This window comes from Camarhynchus parvulus, chromosome 1A (assembly GCF_901933205.1).
Source record: "Camarhynchus parvulus chromosome 1A, STF_HiC, whole genome shotgun sequence".
Taxonomy (NCBI): domain Eukaryota; kingdom Metazoa; phylum Chordata; class Aves; order Passeriformes; family Thraupidae; genus Camarhynchus; species Camarhynchus parvulus.
Window position 1 is genome coordinate 58,184,749 of NC_044586.1, and position 20,157 is coordinate 58,204,905.

The following is a 20,157-nucleotide window of genomic DNA, read 5'->3' on the forward strand; positions in this document are numbered from 1 at the left end:
TAAGAGCTGTCCAAGGACTGGAGTGTGACAGTTGTCACAAGGGCTCTTGGGTGAAGGAAGAGATGAGATCTTTGACTCTATTATCAGAAGGCTTGATTTATTATTTTAAGATATATGCGTCTATTAAAACTATACTAAAAAGAAAAAGCAGGAGAGCTTTTCAGAAGCTTGCTAAAGTAAGAATAGAAAAGTAAAGAATGATAACAAGGCAACTCTCTCCGACTCTGTCTGAGAGAGTTCCCTCCCCGGATTGGCTATCAACCATAAACATCCAAGCTGGGCCAACCCAGATGGACCTGTTGCATTCCACAGCAGCAGATAACTTATTGTTTACATCTTGTTGCTGAACTTCTCAGCTTCAGCAGGAAAAATCCTAAAAGAAGATTTTTCACAAAAGATGTCCCTGACACTGGAGTAATTTTGGAGTAAATCTGTTTGGTTTGGAGTATGAACAGGAAGCAACATCTGTATATCTCTGGAACAAAGATACATTACAGATGCTGACCTTGAAGGTTGCAAAGAGATATGCGGACAGAAATCTCAGAAGAAGTTGGAAATACCCTAGCACACAGTTATTGTTAGAGAGAGACAATACATTCATTGTAGTCTGCAGTAGAAAGGCAGAGACTTTCAGCATGAGAATATAAATAATGAAGAGTTATTCCTTGGTATGTCATAGCCTCAGGTGGCTTTTGTCCTCACCTGGTACAGGCAATAGTCATTTTCTTACCCACAGAAACCATGGTGAAATAATAATAAATGTTGTTCTGCACATATCTATAGACCTTATGAAATAAAGTAGCTGAAAAAGAACAAAAATGTAAAAATTACTTGAAAAAAATAGGTGTTACAGAGGATCAAGAAGTTTCCTTTTAAATTGTTTTCAAAATGGAAATGACAATATGCTATAGAAGAGATGCTGGACAAAGTCTTCCCTTTCTCCATAGCAATAGAATATGCATCTAAGATACAAGAGTAATTTATTGGCATTAAAGGAGAAATAGGTTTTTGGAGAGTGGGTGATCCTAGTCTGTGTGTTGCACAGTATTTTTTTTGCCAGAATCTGTTTCCAGGTGTTCCAGTATGATAGCTCCAACCACGCCTTCCATAAATGTCAGGAGATTTAGTATAGAAAAAGAAATTTTCCAGAAATATGTCAATATCCTGGATGGTGATCCCTGACATTAATCAGGGAATAAATCACGAAGTCTAATAAAACTAGTGCTAATTGATGCCTTTGTATGTATGTTAGATACAAAAATAATAGTTAAAAATTTCATATAGATTAAGCTTTCTACATAGAAATTGTTTGAAGAGGTTTCTTTTTGGAAAAATGAAAGTTTCATAGTTTTTTATGTAATGTTCTAATGACATTCCTTGTCTTTCAAGTCTTCACTCTTTTTCTTAAATCTCCAATTGTTAATAAAATGCCTCAATATATTGATTTTCATTTATAAAAATAGTTTTTCTGTGATTTAATGTCACTTTAGTAGTATAAAATGATTATAAATTAACTTTTAAGTGATAGCAGAATTAATTGTCATGTAGCAAAAAAATCTTTATTATATTCTTTAGTATTTCATTAGCAAGTGCATTAAAGTGGTGCCACTTTTGATAAAGAAAAATGCAAGAAGAAATTATGTTCTTGAGATCACACCTATCAGACCATCAATCTTTGCTGTAGGAAATTCAAGTTCTGGCAAAAACCCATTTTAGGTTTAAGCACATAACTATTTTATCGTCTTGAATAGGAGTACTCTGGTCAACAAAAATTTGAAATCTGTGGATTTGCACAAAGCTGTTGAAAGTAGCTTTCACCAGACAACTGCGTCTGCTGAGAAAAATGCAAAGTTTTGTGTTTGCATAAAGAGCCAGGATTGGAAACTTCTTTCATTGTTCCATTTTTTGTATCTATCCAGCTTGTGAGATTTGAGGAATCTGCAAAATTTGAACTCCAGCCGCACTCTTCCAGCACTATCATTACAGTGTCCACATCTGGGTTCCAGACACTATCTGCATGTGCTTGTTTTTTCAGGATGATACTTCCTCTCTGCCTACAATTAGGCAGCGCTGTTCACTGTCTAATTGTAGATAACTTATTAACCATATGGAATAAAGGGATAACTTTTTTTTTCCAGTAAAGTTTACTTTATTGATATGAAGTACAGAGCTATTCTGCTGTGATTATAAAAATGAGTTTTACAAAATCAACACTTAATTTTCCTTTAAATTAGAGCATTTAGGATCAGAACATTGCCCAGTTTCCTGGTGTAGAAGCAGTAAAAATCACAAAGCATCTTTAGATCCTTTTGCAGTCCTAATGAAAGTCCTTATTGTCTTGAATAAGGGGCTGTTCAAGTCACTTTTGAGAGTGACAGCACCATTTCAAATGTTGTCTTGTGCTATAGCTGTAGCCATAATGTTCTTAATTGTAAGGCGGTAATTTTAAGACATTTGGTCTTAGTAATTGTTAAGTAGTATTTTGTTCTTCCAACAAAAAAACCCAAATAAACCAAACCAAACAAACACACCCTCCCCCAAACAAAAAAAAAAATTGCGAAAAGTTCTTCCACCCCAAATTTTGGAGATCTGTAAATGTGTTTTGCTGGTGGAAGTATTTCACATCACACTACCTTTCTTCAGTTTCTTTGTTTCTCAAGAGGTGGGAAAACAGATTTTTTTCCCTTTCTCTATTAATTTTTCTGGATTTTTTTAGGGCTCGAGAGTCCTTGGCTGCCATGGAAAAATATTGGAACTTTCTATATCACAATGCAAAAACTTCAGCGACAATGGGATTCAAGTAAAACTTTGCCTTTTTCTTGGTGTTCCCTGGAAGCCCCCCTAGTTCATTAAATTAACCATATCCAAAACGGATCTTCTTTTGTTCTGCATGTCATCCTTCATTCTTCATAACACCATTCTACATCAAAAATCCCCCCCCTTTCATTCCTACAGCTCCATATGCCTGAGATCTGTTCAATTTTGCCTTACAAAGGGTGAAGAGGTGGGCAGTTTTTTGCTATTTATTTCCATGCAGAACCCAGTGGGCACGAAATCAACTTAGTTTGAATATTCAGAATGACGAAGAAATTACTGTTTTCAAAATGTATGGTTAAACTATGAAATTTCTCATTCTTATCACAGGTTTCTTGAAGTTTACCAAAATCCTTTTGGAGATTTGACAAACTCAATATGATTGCATAGATTTACTTTGTTTTTCATTTTATTTTGTATTTCAAAACAGTATGAGAAATAAACACTAGGAGGTAACTTTACAGTAGCAGAAAGAACATCTATATTGTTAGGAATTGACATCCAAATAATAGCACTTGTTTTTGTAACTGAGAATTGTCCCTAACTATATATAACAGAAATGCTTAAATAATAGATTTTTAATGGTATCAACTTCATGCCCATAAACAGTTGCAGATCAGCTGCAGGGACAGCCAATGCCATCACATAATCCCAGTCCTCAGCTTCTACAGTTTTTCCATTACGAATCTTCAACATCCACCATTTTATAGCCATATATTGTAAAAATGAGTCAGTTGCTGTACCACAAGAGCTACATCTGGATTGAATCATGTTGCTCAATGTACACGTCAGGCCATTTGCTTGTCTAGGAATAATTCTGACTTGTCTTTCCTGAATGTTCTGTGCAAAGTTCCATGTTTTTACTAATGACCAAGTATGTACCTCTTGTGCACCTCATGGAAAGTCCTGAGGTGCCAGTGCTGCTGCTCTCAGAGGAGAATATTCACTTCTGTGCTGTGCCATGCTCATGGCCAAGAAGCTATTTCAGGTGTCTCATTACACAGGGGAAATAAAAAAAAAGACTGTTAAAAAGAAGTGTTTCTGCTTTCCCTGTGTGCCAAACGAATTTGAACTTTTTGGAGGAAAAAAGCAGCAGCAGGGAGCACATGTGAGAGTTGCAGAAGCCCTGTTTTCATGGATCTAGGGAAGGCAGGAGAAAGGAGATACAGAGTTACTCAAAACAAAATGACAAGTCATTTTTGGAAATTGAATCAAAGGATATGATTTTATGGAAAATTTGCAGAGGGTAATCCCATTATAATCCCACTGCCTGTTCCTAGGTACTATAACAGTATGTAAGCACTTATGAGATCCCATATTTTGAAAACAGGATCCTTGTTCATTCATTACTCAGATGATGTTCACTTAATGAACAGTAATTTAGTATTTGACATTTTCATTGATGTTTGTGTGTCCTCAGTCCTTATTTATGCAGAACTAAAATTGTGCATTTAAGTTAGAAAATTATGTTTTCTTCATATGACATTTGACTTTTTATAGTGACTAAATGTCTTGCAAACATAATTTATCCTCACAACCTCATCTGTTATTTTCTCTATAGATATATAACCAGGGATACAAAGATGAAGCAAGCAAACAAAGCTCCATCTCTTTTGATTGCAAATATAATTGGAATGCTATTTGCAAAAGCATGTAGGGGTAGACTTAAAGTTAAGAGCAAATTCAGAACCTAACTTTGAAGGATATTTTAAATAAGTATGTAGACAAGCTATGCTAGTAAAAACAAGATAAACATATCTAACAGGCATTGAAATCTTGGCTTCAGCTTGTGTTACATACCCTAGCTGAGAATGTAGTGATTAAGTCATCACATCTAAGGCCTAATTCTGAAAGGAGTGCAGTTTCTCTTGCACATGGAGGAAAAATATTTAGTTGCTGGGTGTAGAATGTTTCTGTATTACAGGTGAAAAACAGCCCATAAATCCAAGATTGAAATAGGAAGGGTAGAGAAGCCAATTAATATAAATTCTGAATTTTCCACTTTAACCAATCCTAGATTCAAACATTGACACTTCCAATATTTTGTAAATTAAAACAAGGATCCAAAGCCCAAGAAAAACTGCCTTGATATAGCTGTACCAATAGACAAAAAGAAAACCAAACCAGAGGGAAGATACAGACAAAAATCTTACAAGGACAGAAATGAAACAAATTTCAGATCTGATAAGTTTCTTTGCATCTATTTAGGTAAGACTTATGAAAATCACACAGAAATACATAATCCTTTGTCATAATAAAAATATTTTCTAGTGATCAACCCAGTGTTATTGTGTGAGTTCCTATGTAACATAAGGAAAAATTAGCTGTGTGTTAGTGGCTGATTACTGCAGAGGTAATTTTCTCAGAATGATACATATATAACATTTGTGCATAGTAAATACATGCATTTTTGTGTGTGTGCGTACATTTTATTTATCCATGTGGTGCTTAATCTTTTTACCTCAGGACTAATTCTTGAAAGCTTTGAAAAGACTCATGCAACCAGTGGTTTTTTATTCAATCCACTATGTGTACTTCCTTGTTCTCCCTGTAGAGGTAGAATTGCTATTCCAGTAAATGACAAATTACTCTGGCCTCAGGCCAAGATTAGCAGGCTGGAACCTAGCTCAGTGACACATTTAAGGCATCTCACCAGGGTTTGAGGCTGGACATGATGGGAGAGGAGGGATTCTGACTGAAGCTAAACCTCTGGTAGAGCTGCAGGCTGTCCTGTGATCCTCATGTCATGGAAGTGAAGAAATGTGATTTTAGGCATCTCTTTTCAAGAGGTTTCCAGAGAAGATTTCAGCAGAAGATCTAACTTCTCTTTGTAAGCCTAGAAATGATGGTTTTCAGGCTTGGAAAAGATTCAGGCTCAAAGGTAAAAAATGTTTCAGAGTGCAGAGGAGAAAAGTGTATTTTAAGAATCTAAGTGACCTTTCACAGGAGTTCCATTATTATTTTCCAAGACTATCTGCTTTACAGAATACATGAAAAAGCTAGTATTTGAGTTATAAAGGTGCTGGAATTGGAGTCAGTAGTGCCTGCAAATGTTTATTCACTCTAAAAACAAGGATAGAAATTGTAGTCAACCAGTATCACAGTTAACTGGCCTGAGCTCCACAGAGCAAATCAGAGCCCAGAACTCTTGAGTGATAGTCCTGAAATTCTCACCCATTCCCTTCCAAAAAAAAAAAAAAAAAAAGATTTATTCAGATACAGCTTTCTATTCATTTAAAAGAGAAGAAGTTGTTATGCACAAAAATGGGCATTTGCAGAGAGCAGTGGAATGAATTTATCTAGGCTGGTTCTCTAAGCTCAACATTTTACCTTCTGGGTTGTGCTCGATTTAAAGAACCCAAATTTAACATGGTTTACTACATACAGAGGAACTTACATAAATGTTAGTCTAATGAACCCACAGTACAACATATAAACAATTGAAAATAGCCCCTTAATGCATTTCTTCTTTTTCTAGTGACATTCCCAGTCAATGGCAGAATGACTTCACTACTAATGAAGGGTAGCTAGAGAACTGAAGTGTCTGAAGTGGATCAAAGGATTGATGTACAAGCACTGTAATCGAGTTCTGCAAGCACACAGAATACCTGGAACACTGCCATGTCTCTTACTGCCCTCAGCTGACAGATGAAGCTGTGAAAACAATGGCATTTCACTGCCACAGACTGACATCTCTCAACATAGGAGGTTGCCCAAAGGTATGGACAAGAAATAGGGTGACAGTTCTGGGATTGCTATTGCAAAGAATTACTTACTATTTCATCCAGAAATTTGACTTCCTGGCATCATTCAGCTGCTTTTCTGTGACTTTAGGATTTGGGACTTGGCTCTTGGGAATATTTGGCATTTTTCTAATGGTTGCAGGTACCATAAAAAGGCGTCCACACTGTATCAGGTAAAAGTTTCTCTCTCCAGGGGTTGATGTCTAAACAAGGCTGAAGAGAGAAGACCTTTCACATTATATATCACTTCCTGCAAATGCTCTCCCAGGTTCTGGTGTTTTGGGTGCTTTGAAAGGATTGTGGCTTTGTTTTAATTAGTCTTGATATTTTCATGGAGGTTTTTTTCCAGTTCTTTTTCTGAACCCAGGTAAAGCATAAACTGGGGCATTAGAACTTAATACCTGTCTTTACATGGCAAGGCAGTAGCTACTTTGAAATAAAAGAGGTGCCTAAAAGCTGAAGCATTCAGGGTTGAAATTAAATTATTTAGATTAAGATTCATCTGTAATGAAACTTAGTTTCTCTTTACCATGAACTTCTATTAAAGGATTTTTGATTCTTGTATTTTCTGTATAATTTCTTTTTTACTAAAGCCTGGCATCCCAATTATCTTTTTGCTGCATCTGAATGTGTGTTCCCTTTTGAAATTATGCTGTTATGAAAGCCTATATCCCTTCCTTGTACTTTCTGACTTAATAGCTCTGGCTTTTGTGCATTTAATTACTTATGTGGTTTTAATTTTTATAACAGCAAGACACAATACTTGCTTCATTTTGAAAATAAGCATACAAACACAATTTTTAAAATGCTGATTTCATTTTTTGTTTAAATTTCATGGGAAAAGTTATAATGTTGCTTCTGTCACTATCACATGGCAATGAACAAGTTTATGACTACTGTTGGAAATGTTCATCTTGAGCTATCCTTTAAAATATTGCCACTCAATGAACCAGTTTTCCTCATTTTTTCCCCATTGAAATGCCCATGTCCTGTTTCCTTCCACAATGTCTGCAGCCATCACTGGTCCCTGCTTCCTCCTCACCAATACCCATCTCCATAACCCCTGACTATTCTTCCAGTCCTCTACACATCCCCTCATTCCCTGCAGTGGCTGAACACAGCCCCTGCACAACTAATTTGAGATTATTTGGCTAACTAATTAGTCAGCCCTAAATTTAGATATTCTCTGATCAAGTTGTTTGCCTTCCAAGTGTACAGAAGTTTCTCAGCCTCTAGGCCAAAGCTCACTGTGTTTCAGGTCTGGGAGGCCAGTATCTCTATCTTACACTAGCCCTTGGTTTATATCTTACAGATATAACTGTACACCATTAATTATTATTTACATGGGTCCTAATCTCCTGTGTCCTTTGGTTTAGATAGATATTCAGCTGTTTTTCCACAATGACAGTGGTAATAGAAGTTGTGTGCAGAGGTCTTCCCAAAGCAGTTGAAGTATGTAGTGCTGCCATCAATCCTGTCTCCCCAGCACATGACATACCAACACAGGAAAACAAGACAAAACAAACACCCTAAAATGTCAGTAAATACATTTAGGCTGGCAACTGGGAGATTTTTGGTTATCACAGCAGTGAATTATGAAAGAGCTTTCTGGGAAGGGAGATGGGGCAAACTGTTAAGCAATGTTAGTATGGCTCTTGGTAAGGGAATGGACTGGCCACATTTTGCAGTTCCTGCAAATGGGAAAAATGAGTCAACTCAGTGACCCAATAATCGCCTTCCAACACTTTGTTCCTAGATGATATCTTTTCTTTAAACACTTATAAAGCCAGTCTGTTAAATGCTAATGCCCTACTATTTTCAGAAAAGAACATTGAGACTCTTCTGCATAAACCTACCCATAAGTCTACAAGTCTTTGTTTGACTTGACTCCAGCTTGCAGCTCCATAAAATGAGATGGGTACACCTGTGCATGTTAAAGTTAATGGGTCTTACAAATCCGTTGGCAAACTGTAGTGTAAATTGAGGGTATCCAGCTGCTAAATAAAGAAATATTTTCCACTCAGAAACTGTTTTAAAATGGTCAGGAGATGAAAGTCAGAATGAACCTGTTCCAAAGGATATATGTTAATGTGTCCTGCAACATCTTATTTTTAAGAAAAATATTTTTAAATTAATACAGAAATATTAATATATAATAGAAAAATATTAAATTAACATAAACATATATGTACATTAAGAATATTTTGAATATGCTATGCATGTTACTCTAAAATTAGAAGTTTATAACTTTAATCCTATATTCTGATGTAGATCAATTCTTTCAACAAACTCCAGTGACTTCAGTGGAGGCGCTGTGGGTCTCCATGCCATGGTTCTGTATGCCTAGGGCAGGTACAAGTCATTTTTCAAGTGCTGATTGTATAAAATATTCAGCTGTTCTGTTCGTTCTGAGCATTATTCAGGGAATGGAGCCTGATTCAAGGGTAATCCTTATTTCATAGGAAAAAAATAAAGTTCCTGTGGGAAATATTCTACACATTAAAAAATACAGCAAGAACAGAAAATAAATCTCTGATTAAATGAATTGGCCTTTTAAATAGCTAAATTCTGAAGATACAATAGAATGAACAATGAATTCTGTCATTCAGTCCTCTAAAGTAAATAGGAGCCAGTGTATGACAAATGTAGATTTTTCTAAATGCATTTGATACCAGTTACTGACTTCAGAGTCAGCAAATTTTAAAAAATAAGAATATGAATCTACTTAAAAATATTTTTATCAATTTGTTAATCTATTGCAGATCTTAATATTAAGCATATAAATAGATCTGGAATAAGCAAAGCACATGTACATAGCTCCATATACCAGGAGGACTGTCACAGTGTGCTAACTTTCTGTTCCACAACCCCAGGCCCCAGCTTTATCTTGCTGCCTTGTCCCTTATAGATTCTCATGAGACTGGCTGTTTAGTACAAGTGAAATTCTCATCCCTCTTTCTACCACCCCGCTCCAGTGATTTTAATCAAATGTCTTCAACAGGTTTTACTATGTTCCGTCTTGATTTTTGATCCTGAATGAACAAGGTAATTAAAGTATGTACATAATGTATTCTTGACTGTTCCCAGTGAGGTCAGTGGAGCAATTATTAGCTTGCATGGCTGCTTATGTACCTTGAAGACTGTGTATCATGTTTTTCTCAAATGCAACTTCCAGCATTAATGCAATGAGTATCAGTTCCTGAAAAATGGACTTGTGAGGTGAAACTAAGGACCTGTGCTTCAAAGCTAAAAAAAACCACACATTCAAAAATCTTGGTGTGAGACACTCATTTGTAACAGAGAACTGAGTTTAAAAAGTCATACAAGTGCATCCTCATAATTTAGAGAGAGCAATGCAATAGCACAAATACTAAAGGCTTCCATGTGCTGCATGCACATATATGGGTGGGAAAGTTAAACCATTCTCAGTAGGTGAAAAAACCCCACAATATTTAAAACTGGACTGCAATCATAGTTAACTAATATCTAATATTAGAAAGTGACAGTTTCTGTGGAGCCTCTTGCAGACATTCAGAATTCTGCTGTGCCAGAAAGCTTACTTCAATTTTAAACATACTTTTCCTACCAATCAGACACTAAAGTTGTGCTCTGGGCTTTTTTCTTTTTATCTATTCAATAATCTTCTAAATTCTGCATGTCTTGTTGCTTCATTTACAGATTATTGACACATGTATCCAACACTTGGCTGCAGCCCGCCATTATCTCCCCTTCTTGGACATCTCAGGTTGCATTCATCTTACTGACAGTACCTGGAATATCTTTAGAAAGGCTGTGAGCAACTCCAGATTCTCACAACACTGTACTGTAGAAAAATTACCAAGAAAATATTTCCTAACCTTACTTCAGAGTAGGTTGTAAACCCCAAAACAAGAGGCTCTTTTCTTCACTGGCATCCTGGTGCCATGCTGGGTATCTGGCTTAACCCATCTAGTTTCTCTGTCTACGGGGTGTCCCTATTGGTGCCTTAGGACTCCCGTGGTGTGGCAGGGTTATCTGCATGTTCCAGTGTCAGCCAGAAGTGAGCAGAGATACAGATTCCATCTTTTTATGGCAGATAATGTCCTCTTAGGGACATTTCTGCTGACAAAGGACACATGGGAACATGAATGAGAAAACTAAGCTGGGCTTAATGCTCTCAGCCATCTCACTGTGTACATGAGCTCACTCCAAGGGTTTGTGGGAGCCTGTTTCCCAATGACTGAATGTCAATATATGGCAGTACATGAGTGCCTGTGCTCAAAACAAAGCACAGTTATAGCGAGTGAGTCAAGCTATGGTGTGCTGTGACCACCTTCCCAGGCTGGTTTTTACTGACCAGCCTCTAAGAACTTTCTCTTAAAGTTCAGTCTGAACTTCCCCTGACACAGCTTGTGCCTTATCACTGGTCAGCCCTTCCCCCTCAGCCTTCCCTTCTCGAAGCTGAACAAGCCAAGTGACATAAACTGCTCCTTGTAATTCTTGTGCTCAAGATATTTCACCATCTTGGTCACCTTTCTCTGGATGGTCTCTAATAGTTTAATGTCTTTCTTACATTGTGGTGCCCAAAACTGCCCCCAGCACGGGAGGTGAGGCTGCCCCAGTGCAAAGCAGAGCAGGACAATCCCCTCCACTACCCAGCTGCTGATGCTGTGCCTGATGTCACCAGGACATGGGTGGCTCTCCTGGCTGCCAGGGCATGGCTGGCTCATGTTCAACTTTCCATAGACCCAGACTCCCTGATCCCTTTCTGCAGGGCTTTTTCTCCAGCCTTTCATGCCCCAGTGTGTATGTATAACCAGGTTTACCCTATCCCAGGGGAAGAATTGAGTATTTGCTCTTGTTCAGTTTCATGCAGCTGGCAATTGCCCATCTCTTCAGTCTGTCCTGATCTCTCTGTAGCTCCTTTCTACCCTGCAGGGAGTCTTGTTTAGTATCATTGGCACACTTTATATTTAATTCCTGCATCCAGATCATTTATAAAAACATTACAAATGGAGCACTGGTGTCTGGCCACTAACCTGATCTAACCTCATTTACTGTAACCCCTTGAGCCCAACTTGTGAGCCAGTTGCTCACCCAGTGTATTATGGATTTGCCCAGCTGAGTGCTGGACAGTTTATCCAGGATACTTTTGGAAACAGTATAAAAAACTCTGCTAAAATCCAAACCCACTATATCTCCTGGCCTCCTTTGGTCAGCTAGGTGGATGACCTTGTCATAAAAGAAAATAAAGTTGGTTAAGCAGGACAACTTATGCTGGCTGTGCCCAGTGGCTGCATTGTCTCTCAAATATTTCTCTTCTCTATAATTTTACCAGGCACTAAAGTGAGATTGGAAGGCCTGTAATTGCTGAAGCCTTCCTTCTTTACCCTTCTTAAAAACTGGCAGAACTGAGTTGAGTCCTGTGAGTCTCAAAAGATGTGGATTCAATGTCCACCACTCTTCCATGGGGGTTAAGAGCATTACAGACCAGGCCCTGTCCACCCAGAACAGCACAGTGGCCAGACATGCCACAGGGCCTGAAACTGGAAAGGAACTGAAGTTTAGACATGGTTGATATATCTGAGTATGTGACTTAATAAAACTTTATGAGAGTGAGAAATATAAAATACCATCCTATATAGACAGCCTGTACTAGGAGAGCCCTAACTGTACTCTACAGGTCCTCTGTAAGTACTGGACTTCCTGCTGAGCCATTCCAGGGTTTAATCGCTGCTTTAGAGACCACAAGACCAATACACATACTTAATAACTCCAAAGGTATTTCCAGTGTGCTTCACACTTTCCAAATCCTCCTCTACTGTCTTACCACAAACAATTCTGCTGTCACTGGTCTTATTTTCTTCACTTCTCTCAGATGTAGTTTTCTCAATGTCATCTCAGAACTTTCTCCTTAAAATCTCTGCTTCTAATTAAACACTTGTTAGATATAGAAAGTACTTTGAAGGATTGGTAGGAAACAGTAGTAATTGAAAAAGAAATTAAATTAATTCAGATTCATTTAATCTCTTCATAATTTTCTGATTTACAGTTTTTCTTATCTTAAGCCTCAAGGGTTTTTCTTTTATCCTCAGATTACTGTTGTTGACTTGTTAATTCTGTGACTTCATATCTCTGTTTAGAGCAGCAACAGTGTGTCAGCCCTTTCTGATTCTGCTTGCTGAGCCATCTTCCTGTAGAAGTGAGATGATATGGGAACAGAAACTTGTGCAAATTCCAATTTGGGTTGGGTGAGCCATCACCAAGGAGCTGACATGACTTCTCAGAAACTCATTTGCATTATTCTGGCCTAGGATGACCCAGGATTTTGCCTGAGAGTCCCATGTGCAATAGGTTCTCCAAAGGTCTTGATTAAACTCTTCTAACCCAGCCAAGGAATTTCACAACCAGTTATTTTTACTCTAAAGATAACCCTGGAGAGTTATACATCTTTGCAAAACAAAAAGGCAAACATGAGACACACATCTCCACCCAGTGTTATCTTTGCCCTTTTTGTGATGTTTAGAACTAGGTAAACTTTGCCAACTTTATTTTCTTGAGTCTCATTTTCTGGACAGTGGATGGTTTTTTTTCCTTGCCAGCCTCAGTCTCTAACCCTTCACACCACTTATTCAGTGGTAGGAAACTCCTATCCTGCACCATCTGAGTCTGGGACAACACCTACTAGGTGGATTGATATGCAGAATAATGCAGTCCCAAACATTTTTTCCTTGTTCTTTCCAACAAGTCCAAAGAAATCCCACCCTAGACATTGCCAGGCCACAGAATATAGTGGTTGTATTCAGATGAAATGATATTCAGAAGATAAAAGGGAGTTCACAGCGAGATTCTGATATGTTCCACATCCTGCATGTTTCTCACTTTAGGAAATCTTTTTTGTTTTTAAATTGCAATTCAAGGTCAATTTGGCAACGATGATAAAAACTTTATCTTCTGCCAATAACTATATCAAAAGCACAGTAAAATATGGCATGATACTAGAGTTAGTTATCTTGCAGTAGCTTTTCAACAACATCAAAAGCAATGACAGTATTGTCGCTGTCACGTATTTCTGTAAAACTATGTGTTTCTTTCACAACTTGTATGTTTTTAGTAATGAATGACAAGCAAAAGACTGTCAGAAAAACTAAATCAGGCCCCAATTCTGTTTTCAGACTAACTCTTAAAACCGTATTCAGATTCTTAGATTTTCACAGAAGATAAAGGCTGGTTTCAGGTGTAATTTATGTTCTGAGGGTGTGAAACCTACACTGTAGAGAAATTTCATTCCCTGTTTAAGGAGATGGAAGAAGTCATCTATGTAAAAATCACATTCATCTGGAGAATTAAACAAGCTAGTGGCTTAGGTTCTAAATAAGCAATAGAAAAAATATGTTTTTAGTTTAAAGTTGCCTTAAAATATCTGTGGCATAAAATACTACTTCATTGTTCCAAAGGAATTCCCCATTATTTATTGTTAAACACTAACCAGTTCTAGCAGACATTTCTTAATAGACTAAACCTTGCAAGTATTGAGTCATATCTCTTGTATTGTGCACATTATTTTTCTTTTTTTATTTTTATTGTTTTGATAGATTAAAATAGAAAACATGTGGAGCCACAAAGTTCTTTAAGTTTCAGTCCAATGCAGCTTCATAGGAAACAGTTATGGGCTTTTCAATGGTTCATTCTTTCCAGTATAAGGTAGATTTTGAGATTATATTTGCCAAAATACTGCCCTGCTTCCAGGTTTAATAAATGTTTGAAGGAAAAAAGGTCTGTGGCCTGGTATCCCTCTGCATATTTCTGTATCCAGAGGCTAATGACCTTTCAGTTAATCCAGTTTCTAAATGGCAGAAAGAATCATGGATAATCTAATGTGGAAGTACATAGTGCTGGTACAATTGATTTCTTCTGCTAGAGGAAAAACAACCTAACTCACTGCTTTCTAAAATGTAGGAAAAGGTGTCAGTTTGATTTGCTTAAGACTACTCCTACAGGAAATAACATACTGGCATCTTTAGAGAAACACTTCTGTTCCCTGTAAAACATTCTGTGCTAACATTTCTACATGCAAAATGAGAAAGGAAACACGCAATTGACAGAGAAGCCAGCTAAGCTTGTAATATCCCCAAACTACATCTCATCTGTAACAGTTTGGTTCCCTGAAAAGATCTCCTTACATTATTAAACATGAGGTGCTTCTTTCTTGTCTGCACTAACATAAAACTGGTTACATTTCTCCTAAACTCATGACTACGCTATTAACAAGAAACTCATCAACAACTCCTCTTACAATTTTTGCCTTTTAAACAAAAATCACATTAGATCTTAATAGTTACAATACATTTGACATTTAGAGAAGACTTTAATTTTTGTTTGGTTTTGTTGTTTCCTAATGGCTGCTGTTGGTTAGAAAGGAGATTGCAAGAACTCATAGAATTTCTTAGGTGTTATCCAAATATTCAAACAAACAGGGAACTGGAAATGAAGACCTCCTACACACAATTTGGTAAAAGATCAACAACAATTACTCCTAAGTCTTCTGTTAAACAAGAAACAGAAATACAGTACTGTCTTCTCACTGACTGCAATTCTCTTTTTGGAAGTAACATAGAGGTTCCTGGAGTGCCATGTTTCAGCCACTGAGTGCATATGAACTGGATGCCATAAAATGATAAAAGTACTGCAGTTAACATGGACCTCAGAATACGTCAGGTCCTATGTACTCTCACCACATTTTGTAACCTGGAGCATGCCTGCAGAATGCTTCCTGCTTTCCCCATTAGCTCCCTGCTTCCACTTGCTTAATTTCTCCTGTATTTGCACTATAAACATTTCTCCCAGGTTTGAGTTTTTATTTTCCATTACTTTTTACTGATGATTGGTTTCCGTAACCTCAGCTCAAGAATTTTTTTTTCCAAATCTCTGCTTTTTATTATGATGGACCCAGTCAAACAGGAACAGGCTCCCCAGGGCAGTGGTCACAGCACCAGCCTGACAGAGTTCAAGTGTTTGGACAGTGCTCTCAGGCACATGGAGTGACTCTTGGGAATGGTGCTCTCAAGGGCTCGGAGTTGGACTTTATAATCCTGGTGGGTTCCTTCCAATTCAGCACATTCTGTGATTCTGAAAAATTGTTGAATTTTGGAATGGCTCAGGATTCAAACCATGTTGCAGAACTATATTTCCCAGTTACCCCCTCTCAGTAAAATGGATTCAAACGTTGGGTAGGGATTCAATTAGGTATTCCAGTGCTGCTCAAGTCCTGTGTTTGGGCCAGTTCTTTTGTCTGACTTATACCAAGAGATAGCTGTTTTGCAAAAGATAACTGTAATTATTGGCTGAAATACTTTTGTTCATCAATTGGTGCATTTAAGACAGTAAATAAATAAATAAATAAAAATAATCAGGCTCTGTCATAGTACAGTATATCTTAAATAAACAATCTTTTTACCATGTGTTGATGATTAATGAATGGCTGTTTCTGGCAAACCATTCAACTGTAGCTCCAGGCATGGGACATCATAACTTTCCAAAAAAGTAGTAACAGCTCCCCTTATACATGCTTCAGACAGCCACTATACATTGCAGTTTCCATGAAAAACAGGAATTTGGACTTGGATGAGTTGATTTTTTATAGGTCAGAGCTTATAGCTCATATAAATTGTGCACACATTCCTCAATGGCACAGGCCTCCCTAATATAAAAACAGATGCAGCCTTGTGTTCATGTGGCTCATAGAGTGTGTCAGTGTTGGACATTTTATAAAAAAATATCCTGCAGTGGTTGAAAACAAGCCCTTCTTGCTCCACTAATTCTGTCCCTTTTCCACTCCTGCCCACTTCCCTTTCCTGCTGTAGTGGTGCAAGCATCACAGCTGGGCACATCTGCCCCTTGTAACCATCTCCAGCATTTCCACTTTGGGAAACAAACACAAAAAACGCTGTAGCAGCATTACTGACAGATCACAGAGCACTTCAATTTGGATTTTTTTCCAGTATTGTCTGGATGCTGTATATTATATTTTTCCAGAGCTTAGGAATTGGCCAGCAGGGAGAAAGACTGCGTTGCTGTGGCTGTGACACACCAGATCAGGCTGAATCTCCTGGAGAGGATGGGAGCTGCAGAGTTGGCTCTTCCCCAGGAGCCCTGGAGTACACCCTGGAGCACTGGGGGAGGCTGGGCAGGAGGGTGCTCTGCTCAGCAGGACCAGGCCAGCAGCCAGCTCACACAAGGCATGGAAAGAAAGAGACATTCATGAGACTGAAAGTGATGGGTTCTGTTTCTTCAGCTTGGGAAGGTAATGAAAATTGCTGGATTGACACTGCCAAGAAAGAAGGGAGAGTTGCTCTTCTTCTTTTTTGTGTCTCACTCAGGAGGCCTGATTTTCTCAAATTTTGATCCAGTTTATTATTTTGTGTTCTAATTCAGCAAAAGGGCAGTGGCCACAAAATGTTGAGGGGGATTCTTAGGGGTCATGGGTAGGTCTGGGCATCACAGAAAACTCTCTTCTGGTTCAGCTCTCACAGAAGCTGCAAAACAAAACATAGACTTGGGGCAGGTCCAGAGCCAGAGCCAGTAAATGCAGGTAAGCACAAGGCTCCTGTAGCACTGCCCATTGTGCACTCAATTCCATTTCTGAAACAATACATGCTAAAATTGATGGGTGACAGAAGATACCTACAGTAGAGAGGCTGGCCAAAAGCAAGCAGAAGGTGAAGGAGGAAAGGGTAAAATACTTGGAGGTGCCACAGACACTGGTTCAAATAGAAAAGCAGAAAGACCTGCACAGTTACTACAGCCTTCCTACAGAGCCATGAGAAAAGACCCTGGAGATGCTGTAATTCCTTTGGATGTAGCTGGTTTATTTATCTTGGTTGGTTTTATATTTTCTTCCAAAGACAAAGTTATTATTCCAGTGGCATCACCCTCTCAGATCTGTGTTCAGGCAGATGCGGACACACTAGAGCAAGTATGGATGAAGACCATTAAAGTGCTGGAGCGTGTGACCTGTGAAGAACCTTCAGAGAATTGCTTCACTAAGTCCCAGGGGAAGATCTTATTGCTGTCTCTAACTCTCATCAGAGCATAGAGGAGAGAAGACAGAGCCAGACCAGTGTCAAAGGTGCACTGATAGGACAAATGGCATATGGAAAATTCTGATCACATTCTGATTACAAAGAAACTTTAATTTTTTAACCAGGAAGCTGGCCAAACTCTTGAAGAGGATCCCAGAGACTGTGAAACCTTCATCCCTAAAGATACTCAGAACTCATCTGGCAAAGCCATGACTCACCTGGAATAGTTGGATACATTTAAAGCAGTATCAGGTTAAAACACTCTCCAGAGACCTCTTCCAACATAATTCACTCTGTGACTCTAAGACCTAACCAATTATCTTCTGGTTTATTTTCCACAACACCCTTATAGTATTGATAGGTTTAGTTAATACAAGGAACCTTTTCATCATTAAGCTGTTTTTAGTGTTCTTCGTAAAAACAACCTCTGAAAAATTTTGTCATTATTATTTTTAAATTCTTGTTGCAGCCAAGCTGTTTGGAAATACGCAGCTGAACTGGAGAAACAGGAACATAATGATGCTGACCACCCTTCCTGGATTGGATATGACAGGGACGGTAACATAACCACCTTCACCAAAAAACACAGATCAGAGCCTGAAAAAACAAATTCTTCAAAATGAAAAATGAAGAAATGTGCAGCATCTCTACAGTTCAAGGGTTTTTCTCTAGAGCATGAAAAGACCACTGTGTTATTTTTTCTTAAAACTAATCACACTTTAATAAAAGGCCATTTGTTGAATTAATAAGGAAGCATAGCAAATCTTTCTCACAGGATTATGAATGCCTTCAAGCAAGACAGCTGCACACAGACAGCACTGCTAACTCTCAGATGTTGATTCAAGCTGTCTTCATCTTTCAATAATGAAAGTTTTTGTAGTCCCGTGCAGAGTAAGCACGGAATAAATCTGCATGTGTTGGAGGATTTGTTTGCCATGAAGGTCCTCTCCAGGACATAAACACTCTGACTCCCCAGAGAACTTCGCACTTGATGTGGCTGGTACCCATCAAGTACAGCCTTGGAGAGGAGTGGAGAGCAGTGAGTAGGCAGTAACTGCAGATTCTTTAATGCACAACTGCACCCCTGCATTTAGGCACAGTTCTCCACTTCTCAACAGTCACTTGTGCCCCCAGAGCCCTCATTCTCACAAAAGCCTCTTGGGCTGAGTCCAGCCCTCTGAACAACCTCATGTTTGTGTCTGCAGGTCTGAACTGTGGGCTGGCTGGCAGCTGAGAGAGCAGGAGAACCAAATTAAAGGGAGCCCGGATGAAAAAAGTGTTTGAGTATAAATTTGCTCCAGTTACAAGAATGTCTTCTCATCAAATGGACACAAAAAGATATATGGGCACACAAGGGATTCGCCATTCAAATTCTAATTGCTGATAACCTACTAATCTTCCCTTGTCTAGAGATAAATACAGTTTCACCTCATTAGAGCAGAACAAGACATTGTTCAATGCCTTTGAGGAAACTCATCAGGCAGGGTTTGTCCTCCTTCAACTCATTCTTGACCTTTATATTAACATTCTAGCTGGTCTCAACATGTTTTAGCTTGGAATGAATATAATCAGTAGCTTTAGTGGTAGCACAATTTTTCTGCTGGCTGATTTAAACTTCTTTAAGCAAGTAACTAACAAGTCTGATGTTTCATTCCTGCTAGATTTAGAAAATTAATGAATTCAAAGTCTGAGTTTGCTTTCTTTTGAATATGGAACAAGTAACATATTTTCTTACTATGTTCTCCCTTAAACTGCTGATGCAGCAGTCTCAAAACCACAATGTTAATCTCAGAGGCTGACAGGCTTTGTATTTCAGGTGAATTATGGGACCATTAAATGGATTCAATCTTGTGAAGTACCTATTAGACTGTTTTCATGTGGTGTGAATTTTGAGGTGATTTTTTCACTTTGGCTGCAGCAGGGCATAGAAAACATCAGTTTCAAATACTTTTCTGGGTATCCAAAACCATTATAATTTATTAATATTCTAACTTTTAAAAGTATAATAATAACTCAAATCTAGTAATATTGTAATGCCTTTAGTAATACTATTAGAAATGTTTTATATATTACTGTTTATATTAAAAATACATGTAATTTGTCATATGCATCTGTGCCCACCTCATCCCAACAAGCAGTAGACACAACAATAAACAGGAAGGGGAGTTTTTAACCTCACTGAATTACAGTAGATATGCTGCCCTTGACTCTTGAAGTCCATTAGCCAGGGGCAATTATATCTCCTGGGGAATCCTGTGGCAAAAGAATTTCATAATGTGCCATTATGCCTTAAAGAGCATACACATATATACAAAACTTAAAGCCTGAGCTGGCAGTCTGAATTCTTTCCTGCTCCTCACCATCCCCTGAGCTGGCAGGGATTCTGACATTTCAGCTCAAAACACAAATTTTATTACTGCTTTTATAAGGTGCCATAGAGATGCATGGAAAGGCTTTTAAAAGCCCCAGTTACTTTGCTGTGTGCTTGTTCTACAGTAACACAGAACCCTCCACAAAAATCAGACCTGCCCTTGTGCAGG

The 20,157-nt window shown here is 38.2% G+C and overlaps 1 protein-coding gene across 1 annotated transcript in view; it reads left to right on the forward strand.

Moving 5' to 3' along the window:
* The window catches only part of FBXL13 (F-box and leucine rich repeat protein 13), a 62,619-nt gene extending 44,379 nt beyond the window's left edge, over positions 1-18,240 (forward strand). The window contains 7 exon segments of the mRNA XM_030960841.1: positions 1,752-1,807; positions 2,348-2,394; positions 2,717-2,800; positions 6,402-6,533; positions 10,236-10,323; positions 10,326-10,425; positions 18,087-18,240. Of these exon segments, the coding sequence (XP_030816701.1) occupies positions 1,752-1,807; positions 2,348-2,394; positions 2,717-2,800; positions 6,402-6,533; positions 10,236-10,323; positions 10,326-10,425; positions 18,087-18,240 (661 nt within the window).
* The last annotated feature ends 1,917 nt before the right edge of the window (positions 18,241-20,157 follow it).